The sequence below is a fragment of the Chenopodium quinoa genome, unplaced genomic scaffold, assembly GCF_001683475.1.
Source record: "Chenopodium quinoa cultivar QQ74 unplaced genomic scaffold, ASM168347v1, whole genome shotgun sequence".
Taxonomy (NCBI): Eukaryota; Viridiplantae; Streptophyta; class Magnoliopsida; order Caryophyllales; family Amaranthaceae; genus Chenopodium; species Chenopodium quinoa.
Window position 1 is genome coordinate 3,177,443 of NW_018745523.1, and position 11,566 is coordinate 3,189,008.

Genomic DNA, 11,566 nt, shown 5'->3' on the forward strand with positions numbered 1-11,566 from the left:
ATCACCATTTGGTCAATGCTAGTATATCTTGTCTTAAAAAACTACTCGTAGTTTATAAGGCGTTTAGTGAGTAAAGGTTCAATATAGTCCTTGAACTTTGATATTTATAGCATTTTAGTCCCTCAAATTTCAAACACTAGTAGTAAAATGTACATTTGCGTCGCCATATTTGCGTCACTCATTCTAAGGAGCGAAGCAAATGTTTTATTTTACCTTCCTTTTAAATTATTTGCGTCGCATATTATTTAAGAAGCGACGCAAAACTCAAGTGCATTTCAGCTTTCTATCATTTGTGTCGCTCCTATTTATTAAAGCGACGCAATTAATAAACTTATTTGCGTCACTCATTAGTTAGCAAGCGACGCAAATAAGTGATTAAGTAAATTGTGTCACTCTTTTACTAATGAGCAACGCATATGTACATTGTACAACATTATAAACAAGGTTATTTGCGTCGCTTTTTTATAATAAAGTGACGCAAATAACTCTTTTGGCTATAGGTTTTTCTGTGTTTTTTACCTTAGTTTTTCATCAGGTACCTACATTCACTATACAAAAAGAAAAAAAAAAACAAGAGTTCTTAAATTCCAGCGAATTTCTACAGCAAAACACCCACAAATTTGTCTCTGAAATCCAACAAATTCGGCCAAAAACTTGCGTTTCCCCAGCAAATTTAACATCTGAAATCGCAGTGAAGTCGAAGACCCATAATCGGCTGCAAATTCGAGCAAAAATTTAGACCAAAAACCCTAAGAAATTCGAAGCCTTAAACCCAGAAAAATTGATTGTTTCCGACCAAAAATTCCCCATTTCGAGCAAAAAATCAACTCAAAAGCATACAAATTCGAACCCTAAAAGCCCCAAAAAATTCAATTTCGGTCTTCAAGTTCGATTGGGGGATTTCGTGGGGGGATTTCTAGGGTTTTTGGAAGCGACGCAATATACCCTAAGAAATTCGTCCCATTTCAGTCATAAATAATTTTTGTTCGAATTTCAGTCAAGAAATTACAGCAACAATAGGTTAAGTCAAGAAATTACAGCAACAATAATTTTTTGAATTACGTCTTTTTCTGGGTTCAAGTCAAGAAATTACAGCAACAAAAATTCGAGCAATAACTGAAATTTTCGAGTGGAAAAATCGCTTAATTTCGCCCCAAAAAACCCGAGGAAGTTCAAGCAAATTACAACAACAACAATTGAAGTTCGATTTCGGCTCGACATTGTTGAATTTTTGAAGTCAATTCCACCTATGGTAAGATTGCTTCTATTTATGTTCAATCTTTTCTTGGTTTAAGGCTTCGAATTCGGGGAAGATTAATGAGTGTGCTGAGTAAGCTTAATTTGCAAATGATATACGTGTTTTATACAATGGTTTTCCCCGGTTTTACTTAGTAATTTTATATGGTTTTGAGCTCTACGGAGCCATTTCTTGCTAACAATCTCTTCTTTAGTGTATTCGATTGTTTTAGTAAGCTTTTCAGGAATATGAAGCGTTTCTAGGCAATTGGACGTGTTTTTAGTAGATTCGGAAGAGTTGATAGCCAAGAACTGCAATTTATGTGGAATGCCCGACCGGGCATGGCTTGCCCGGGCAGACCGGGCAATGAGGAGTTCACAGGAAGAAGCCCAATTCTGAACGGTGCAACGCGCGCCCGATCGGGCAGGCTTCGCCCGGTCAGACCGGGCGATGAAGAAATCAAGTTATGAGATGCAATTTTGGAAACGTGTTACGCGCGCCCGACCGGGCGAGGTTCGCCCGGTCAGACCGGGCAAAGAAGGAAAACTGTCGTATTTTACGCAGCCTTCCTCCGCCCGATCGGGCGAGGTCCGCCCGGTCAGACCGGGCAAAGCTCAAGAACGCGTATTTTCTTATTTTTCCGAAATATTATCTTTTGGGGGTATAAATACCCTTTTGTAATTAACTTTTAGACAGTTAGTTTTTCATTAGTTTTCTCCTTAAGCCCTAGAAAACTCTCAAGAACCCTAGTTTTATTTTCTTAAGCAATTTCAATCTTTAATCCTAGTTTTATTAATTGTTCCTCAAGAATTCAAGATCATCAATTGAAGTATTTGGTATTTCTTACTTTCCATCTCTTTTATTTATTTTATAGTTCTTTAATTATGTGTTCTCTATTAGATCTTGTTTTTGATTTAATTATGATTTGTGAGTAGTTTCCTTAATCCGGGATCTTGCTAAGCCCGATTATGATTGATGTATAAAGTAGATCTTTAAATTCCCCAATAATAATCCCAATTGACATGCTTAATTGATTGTGTTTATGCCAATACTAGATTAGGGATAATTAGTATTGTTATCATCCCTTTGTTCTTATTGCAACGGAAGTTGGGTATTAACGGGATTAGGTTATTTCAATTAAGGGTTTGAAGATCATCACGGAAGTAGATGATTGAATAATTAGGAATCTAGGCATGGTGTTTAATGTCCCTTATTCGCTTGATTCCACGGAAGTAGGCTTGATAGTTAATTTGGGAAGCCATTGATAACTCGGAAGAGACCTTTGGTATTATTATTAGGGATTGCTTTTCTTCTTGTCAATTGATTTATATATTGGGGGTAGATTTATTAGTTTATCAATCATAATCGTGGTGATGCTTGATCTTGGATGCTTTAGTTTATTGATTAATATTTCCTCTAGTTAATTGTGTTATTTAATAAATTAGTTGATTATTATCATCCATTATTGATTGGTCACGTGCTTAGTGATTAATTGAGTCTGATTAATTGAATGAACCATAGTCTCTTGGGATTCGATCCTTACTTGCCCTACTACACAGTTAGAAGGAATAGTTAGGTTATTTTTGTTAGGTACGCGATAAGCCTATCAGCAAACTTTGGCTATTCTTACATGATTCATAATTATTGTGTCTCTGCTTGGTAATTTTGCAAACTTTGATTTAAGTTATTACTGCCTTAATCTATTCTAGTCTAGTACAAATGTACATTACTTGATGATTTAAGTTATTACTGCCTTAATTGCAATTAAAAAGTCCATTATGATCTCGGGTTTAGTTATTGAAGCATGCTGAACGAGCACTTCAGTCGAGTGATACATTGTTATGTCTATCTTAGTTGTAATTAGCCTAACAGGTGATTAAGGTTTACGTGCTCGCATTTGTAAGCATCGAAAAGTCGATATCCATCATACATAATGTCATGCAGCTTGATTATTGCTGGCATGCTGTTCAACATACCTTAAGAGCATGGTTCAACCCCTGGCCTAAGATCTGCCTTTTGGTCCAAACTTAACTTTTCCGGCAGTTGGAAATTGAACCTTTTCTGAACTTGGACCACAACAAGCAATTCAAGAATTAACATGAAAATATAAATATAAATATAAATATAAATATAAATGGAAGTATAAAATGTCAGTGTAATCATTGAAGTGTAGCAAACTTAAAATTTACTATAATGAAGCTTTAGGTGTCGGCTTCTGTAATGGTCTTCACATATTCATCAGTTCTGTAAGACCTTTTTGTTTTGCTGGTATTAGAAATTTAGTTTAAACCTTTATTGAAAAGGACGCAATGTCAGTATTTCTTACTCAACTAATGTTATGACTATTTGGCTAATAATGAAAAATAGTGTAAATGTACTTTTTTAACTAGTGTTTTTTAGTGATGATGGTTTTTAACTTGTTTTTAAACCTAGTATCAAGTTTTCTTATCTGTTAAGCTACTTTTGAAGGCCTAAATCTGGAGGAAAAAACCCAGAATTATTATTATTATTATTTTCAATTTTTTTTTTTGTAAGTCTCAAGCATGAACAACTGTCATCTCCGATTCATTAAAATAGAGAATCCGTATGTTCCCTTGTAAATGGTTGAATAAAAGGAAGTTATTGTGAATCAAATGATCATTGATAAAACATTAATACATATGAAATTATATAAGGGAATGGTGTTGTATGCATTGCTTTTTATCTTAGTCTAGGGCTACCGGGGTAGATTCTAAAACATTGCTAATTGCAGATCATTTGATCCTTACGCTTAAGTAAAAATTGATATGTACTGTAATACACTTTGGTTATGCATGACATATTCATCCTTTGTTACATTAATTCACTTATGATTCTAGTCTATTAGCCGCTTCATCTATATATACTGCTTGGTTAGTTCTCATCTGGAAATATTTTTTTCTTATTGATTTCTAAATTTTGGTTGGTTTAAATCTTGGCAGTACTTGGATGAAAACAAGTCTTTGATTCTGAAGATTGTGGAAAGCCAGAATTCGGGGAAGATTAATGAGTGTGCTGAGTAAGCTTTATTTGCAAACTTTGGCTATTCTTACATGATTCATAATTGTGTCTCTGCTTGGTAATTTTGCAAACTAGTGCAAAATGGTTAGTACTCTAGTTTTTAAGGCAATTGGGTCAGATTAATTATCAATTTTATCATACTGATCCGTTCTTTCATTGTATGGTTAAAGGTGGTATGCAAAACGATTTCTACATCCTGACATTGTGGCACCATATGATTACATATTTATCTGGGACGAAGATTTGGGAGTGGATAATTTTGATTCTGAAAGTTAGCACTCTTTCTGCATCATATCCTCTAATGTCTTGAGCTATTCAGTACAGAACTTTTGTCATTTTTTTTTATTGAATTTTCAGATACGTTGATTTGGTTAAGAAACATGGTTTGGAAATTTCACAGCCTGGTGTGGATCCTAATAGTCCGTTTACATGGCAGATGACAAGAAAAAGACATGACAGTGAAGTTCACAAGTAATAACTACTAATGATGTATAATTTATGCCCAGTTATCTTCCTTTGCAACAGAAGCAGGATTTCGATATTAATTACCAAAATATTGATCTGAGTTATTTCTTGGGTGCACTTTGCAGGAGCACAGAGGAGAAACCAGGATGTTAAATTTCAGTTAAATTGTTCAATTTTTGCTACAAAAATGGAGAATGATTCTTCCAAGAAAATTGAAGTTTCTGCCCTAAACCCCAATTTACAATCAAGAGGTGCTTTGGTTGTATTAGAAGGGTTAGATCGAAGTGGAAAGAGCTCTCAGTGTATTCAGCTTCTCTCTCACTTGCAAAGTATTGGGTGTTCTGCTGAGTTATGGCGGTTTCCGGATCGAAATACTGCTGTTGGGCAGATGATCTCTGCTTATCTTTCCAATCAATCTAATTTGGATGATCATACTATTCATCTTTTGTTCAGTGCTAATCGTTGGGAGAAAAGGTTGTTTCTTTTTTCTTTTTATGATTGTTTTTTATACATAATTTGTGAGTTTCATACCATGTGTTTGATGTTATGTTTAGCTGAATCTAATTCCTTTCTATGTTGTTATTTATTGGTTAATTTATTTGGTAAGATCTGAGACATGGCTGTTAAACCAAATCTTAGTTTTTTCATAGCTTGCATCAGACTGTACAATTTTGGTAAGGCTGTAAGGTTAATAAGTTTGACAGTGGTGACTTTATCTTGCATAGTGTCATTATAGTGATGTCTGCAATATTATGTAGTGCAGGTTATACTAATTTTCTTTTACTTAAACATGTTCCAGTTTCTTGCAATGTTCTTTTTATTTTTGTAAATTATGTTTTTTAACTAGATTCTGTGAGATAGTTGTTGTTTCATCCAATTCCGTAATAATGCCATCTAGATTTTCATACGATGCTGAATGATAACAGATGGTTGATGCCTGCTTGCCAATGGAAGAAGTCCAGAAGAAGCTCATAGAATATGTGCTTGAGTGTGTTGCGGCCTGCAAAAATGGAAGGGCTCTGTCTCACTTCTGGTCACAATAGGCAAGCTGCCATATGCCTCTTGCTCGCTTGGGCGAAATTGTATACTATAGTCAGTAATCAGTAGTTACCACGTTTTGAACTCTAGGTTGAGCTGTTGAGGTACTTCTACCTTTAAGTTTAAGTCTAGAAGTTGGAGTTGTATTATAAGTTGATTTGGTTAAGAAACATGGTTTGGAAATTTTATGGGTAGGCCAAATTACAAAGGAGACTCTGCCGAAATTTACATTTGCATTATTCAATAATATTGCATTTTAATTTCAATTATATTAGCGTTAGCATATTACTTAATACCTAGGAAAACAGGTACTACAAACATATACAAGGCAATTATTATATTATAATTAAAAAAAAATTCACCTCATTTGCGTCACTCATTAAACAAACAAGTGACGCAAATACAACAGTTTTGTATTGACGCAAATAAGATTGTTTATAAAGGAGCGACGCAAATAACAAAAAAGTTTATCTGAAGAGTCATTTGCGTCGCTTGTTTATAAAGGGGCGACGCAAATGACTAAAAATAAGTTTATCAGAAAAGTCATTTGCGTCGCTCTTTTATAAAGGAGTGACGCAAATAACAAAAAATAATTTTATCTGAAGAGTTATTTGCGTCGCTTCTTTATAAAAGAGTGACGCAAATAACAAAAAATAAGTTTGTTAGAAGAGTCATTTGCGTCGCTTATTTATAAAGGAGCGACGCAAATGACAAAAAATAAGTTTATCAAAAAAGTCATTTGCGTCGCTCCTTTATAAAGGAGCGACGCAAATGATTCTTATTTGCGTCGCGCCTAGGAGCGACGCAAATGACTTAAAAGTCATTTGCGTCGCGAGCAGTTGTGTCGCTCATAGAAGCGACACAAATACACTATAAATGAGCGACGCAAATGAGCCTTTTTCTACTAGTGAAATGAGACAAAATGGTCCATTAACTACCAATGACTCACTTTTCAGATACAAATTAGCTGACTAAGCGTAATCTAGGGACCTTAAGGCACATGTGGCAATAAATTTAATGATTTGAAAAGCAAAGTTTATGGACTTTTAGCTGATGAGTTGGCATTAGCTAAATTAGAAACGTAAGTTTAGGAATTTATAGGGTGAGGTGGTTAATGTAATTATTAGAGGCCAAAGTTTAGCGACATATGACGCTCTTATACAAGAGTGATTATAAGTTTTAACCCATAAGTTTTTTTATTTTTTTTATTTTTATTTATTTATTTAGGAAACCCATAATTGTAATTTAGTTCAATGAAATTAATTTAATATTAACAAAACCAATTTAATTTTATTAATATTATTTACTTTATAAAAATATATAAGTGAAAGATATTTTTAAGGGCATGTTATCATACGTTGAAATTCAGTTCAGTTCAGCTCAGCTCAATTCAGTTCAACTCAGCTCAGCTCAGTTCAGTTCAGTTCAGCTCCTAATTTCCTTCTCTTATAAAATATTCATTTTAGTTCAGATCAGTTCAGCTCGGCTCAGCTTAGCTCAGCTCAGCTCAGTTCAGTTCAGTTCAGTTCAATTCAGCTCAGTTCAGTTTAGCTGAGTTCAGTCAATGAGAACAGGCCCTAAGTGTGAAATTAATCATCACTTTCTCTCACTAAAATCTGCTAAGAAATCTCGCTAAAATCTTGCTATATATATAATAGGAAATTTTAGATTTTAACACCACACAAATACCCGAAAATGGTTTTTAACACCTCCATAAGAAAAAATTGATTTTAACACCACACATACTAACAAAAAATTGATATTACCACCACTTAATGGATTCCGTCCAAAAATTCCGTTAAGTGGGGTCCTCAGTGAAACGTGTCACCATTTTAGTTGTTTAAAAAAATTAAAAAAAAACCCTTAAACTACCCCAGCCACCCCAGCCCCACCATCGCCAACCACAGACCTACCCCTTCCCTCCCCGAAACCACCACCGACCGCACCCAGATGAACCCTCCCCCTCCCTTCCCGCAATGGCTTTGCCCCCAAAAACGACCAAACCCAAAATCTCCTTCCCGAATACAGTCGCGATTCCGGCCACAAATGGACGAAATCGGCCGGTGTTGGGGTTGAGTTGCCTTAATCGGCCAATTTCGACCATTTTTGGCCGGAATCGTGACCGTATTAGGGAAGGAGGGTTTTGGGTTAGGTGGTTTTTGGGGGCGAAGCGGTTGCGGGAAAGGGAGGGGGAGGTTTCAGCTAGGTTGGGTGAGCGAAGGCGTCGTTGGTGGTGGTTTTTGGGAGGGCAGGGGTGGGTGGGTGGTAAGGTGTTGGTGGCGCGGCGGCGGGGTTGGGGTGGCTGGGTAGTTTTAGGTCTTTTTTTTTGCCAATAAGAAAGCGACACGTGGCACTTAACTGATTCCGTTTAAGAATCCGTAAAGTGGTGGTAATACCCATTTTTTGTTAGTTTTTGTGGTGTTAAAATCATTTTTTTATGGAGGTGTTAAAAACCATTTTCGGGTTTTTATATGGTGTTAAAATCTAAAATTTCCTATATAATACAAAATTTGTTTGTAAAAGAAAATTTTCTTCTTAGTTCGTACTCATTTAGTTAATAATTTATGGTAACTATTATTTTCTCCTAGAAAATTAACACAAGAAAAAAAAAACCCTAAAAAATTGTCAAACAAAAAAAAAAGAAAATTATTTAGAACATAAACATAGAGGAGGAGGAAAAAAAAACTTGAAAATTGACACACAAAAACCCAAAAAAAAAAATTGAAACCCTATTAGAATAATTTCAGTTCAGTAAAAAACAATAAACTTAAAGAAGAAATATAATAAAAATCATTTAAAATAATTTTAGTTCAGTAAAATTAATTTTAGTTCAGTAAAAAATTCAGTTCAATAAAAAAAATTTAGTTCAGTGAAAATAATGTGAAGTGAACGGAGCCTAAATCCCTAAGCTTTTGTTTATATTTAATTTAATTAATTAATTTGTGATCTAACAATGTCCCTAAAGTTTTTCTTGAAAAAAATAAAAATAAATTACACATCATATTGAATGGTTTCTGGACTTTGCTTAGTTGGCTTGGAAGTCCCTAAACTTTACTAATTAAGCTTTTCCTCCACCAGAAAGGGTGATGCTTGGGTGATTGAGGAACCTTTTTGCCTCATTTGAAAGTCGAGGGATTGAAATGCTACAAATATCAAAGTTCAGGGACTGTATTTTACTTTAACTCAATGTTTGGTTTATCTTAATGTATAATTTCGTAGGTATTATTCGTAAAAAAAAATCCACTTTATTAGCCCTTTATAACCTAAGTCGGTTTAAAGATATTAATTGATGGTCAAAGTTTTACATAAGTCAAAGATAACTATTCCAAATTTAGTACTCCCTCCGTCTCTGAAAAAATGACCCTTATGGCCTAAATTTAGTCCTAAAATGATCATTCCATGTGCATTAAAAATACATTCTAAATTTTGTTTTTCCATGTATATTTATTACTTTTTCTCTCTACTTTATTACAAACCCCATGCAATTTTTCTTTCCAATGTAATTTTAATTTACTACTATCTTTATTACTCCGTACTTTCTTAACACTCGTGAAATCAACCTAAAAGGATCGTTCTTTCAGGAGGGAGTAATTTGAAATGAATAGAGTATGTTATATTTCATCCGTCCCTAAATACAATGTCTCTTTCTCTTTATTATGTGAGTAATAAATGCTCAAAAGAGGCAATGTATTAAGGGACGGAGGGAGTATTATACAATAACTTTAATTGTATAAGGGAAATCCATCCTTGATGCTATTTGCATCCGCCCATGCTCAATGTTGGTGTACACTAGACCTGGCAATCCTGACCCAGACCCGATGACCCGACCCATGACCCGAAACCCATACCCGACCCGAAGTGGAATTGACCCGACCTTGACCCGAAACTCGAAACGACCTGACCCGAGATGATCCGACCTGAAGTTGACCCGAGACCCGAAATGACCCGTCCCGAAGTTGACCCGAGACTTGAAGTTGACTCGACCTTTAAATTGAATAAATTGACCCAAATAGCCTCGAAACCCAAGTGACCCGAACCAAAATTATCTTATACCTGAAATGACCATAATTCATTTAAGCTAAAGACTTGACCTTAGCAAACCGAAAAAAAAAAACCGTAATCAAATTGACTTAATTTTTTTTTTATTAATCTGTAATGTGTAACCCAATGCGTCACCCGAATTTGACCTGAAAATTGACCCAACCCGAAAATTGACCCAACCCAAACTGACCCGGCCCAAACTTGACCGACTCAAACTCGACCCGAAGTGTTGACCCGATACCCGACCCGACCCGATTATCACTCGACCCGAAATCAACCCGAGACCCGAAATGACCTGACCCGAACTTGACTCGATAACCTTTTGATCCGAAAATGACCCGACCCATACCCGACCTGAATGACCCATTTGCCAGGTCTAGTGAACACTATACAATAACTTTAATTGTGAACATTAATAACTCATTTTGGCACATCTAGTTATGCGTTTCTCTATGCTATTAATTATATACTCCGTAGTACTATAAAACACATTTATAAAATGCAATGTGTGGTTCCTACACCCAGGTGTACCATACACCTGAATTAAAAGTTAAAAGGCAGTTGTCTTGGGAATTTCAAATTATGAATTTTAAAATAAAAATTTTAATTTCATTTTCAAAATCTTATTATCCAAAATACTATATTTCGTTCTCTTTCTTTGAAAAAAATATTCTTTTCATATTTTTTCACCAATTTAAAAAGTATTAAGTTATATTTTTTATTTTAATGATTGTTCTGTGTACTTTTTATGAGGTTCTTTATATGAATATATAATGTTCTTTATAAAAAAAAATTATTTTTATTCTCTAAAATTGTTTCACCTAAAAATAATTTAAAATTTCGTTTTAAAATTTCAAAATTTAAATTTATAAATTTCATTTTCAAAATTTTAGTTTTCAAATTTTTTTTTTATTTCTTTCATATTTTTCACCATTAATATATATAGTTACAATATTCATTTTAGGAAATCACATAATGTCCCGTGATGTTCTATATGTGATTTTCTGATATAAATTTTCCGTGATGTTCTATATGTGATTTAATAATGTTCTCTATTAGAAAACATGATGTACTTTATAGTTGTTTGTAATGTACAATTTTTTTTTTTAAAACTATATGTTTTTTCCTTATGTTCATAATTATCATATAATGATTTTTATTAGATTTTTGATACTTTAGTTTAAATGTCCATGTTCTTTGTTTGTAATTACAATGTACTTTTTATCATCACATAATGTTCATTGCTTATTGTGAAATGGTCCTTGAATTTTATCATTAAATCGTGGTAGGTATATATATATAAGTTATGTTCATTATATAGTATTATCATTTTTTTTAATAATATTACTGATTTTTTTATATCTGAAAAACAATCATCAATAGTAGAGATCTCAAAAGAATATTGTCATCAACCTTCACGATCCTGATTATATAAAAAAAATTTACGTAGTTAGTGATAATTAATATTAAAAAATATATATAGAACTAATAAATGATATATTATATAAAAAAAATATTATAATAATTCAAAGAACATACCCAATAAATCAAAGAACATTGAAGCAAATAACATAAAAAATAAAAATAAATAACATTCATATAATATTTCAATAATTATAATAACGAACATAAGTACAATTTATAAAGAACATCATATTCAACATTTGACAAAATATAAAGAACATCGTCTTCAACCTTTGACAAAATAAAATAACATCATCTTCAACCTTTTTGTCATATGGATCT

At 33.6% G+C, this 11,566-nt stretch overlaps 1 protein-coding gene and 1 long non-coding RNA gene across 2 annotated transcripts; both read left to right on the forward strand.

Moving 5' to 3' along the window:
* The first annotated feature begins 1,188 nt into the window (after positions 1-1,188).
* LOC110715605 lies at positions 1,189-4,714 on the forward strand. Its single transcript, XR_002510331.1, has 3 exons — positions 1,189-1,252; positions 4,198-4,274; positions 4,447-4,714. It is a non-coding gene; the product is annotated as an uncharacterized LOC110715605 (long non-coding RNA).
* Positions 4,715-4,727: 13 nt separating this feature from the next.
* Positions 4,728-5,890, forward strand: LOC110715604 (thymidylate kinase-like). The gene is made up of 3 exons (XM_021894194.1): positions 4,728-4,747; positions 4,867-5,215; positions 5,668-5,890. The coding sequence occupies exons 1-3, from the start codon at positions 4,729-4,731 to the stop codon at positions 5,714-5,716; spliced, it is 417 nt and encodes a 138-aa protein (XP_021749886.1). The 5' UTR covers position 4,728; the 3' UTR covers positions 5,717-5,890.
* Positions 5,891-11,566: the final 5,676 nt, after the last annotated feature.

Bases quoted from the DNA above. Each gene is read 5' to 3' on its own strand.
- LOC110715604 (XM_021894194.1), top strand. The intron at 5,216-5,667 runs GTTGTTTCTTTT...GAATGATAACAG, and splicing joins GCTAATCGTTGGGAGAAAAG to ATGGTTGATGCCTGCTTGCC.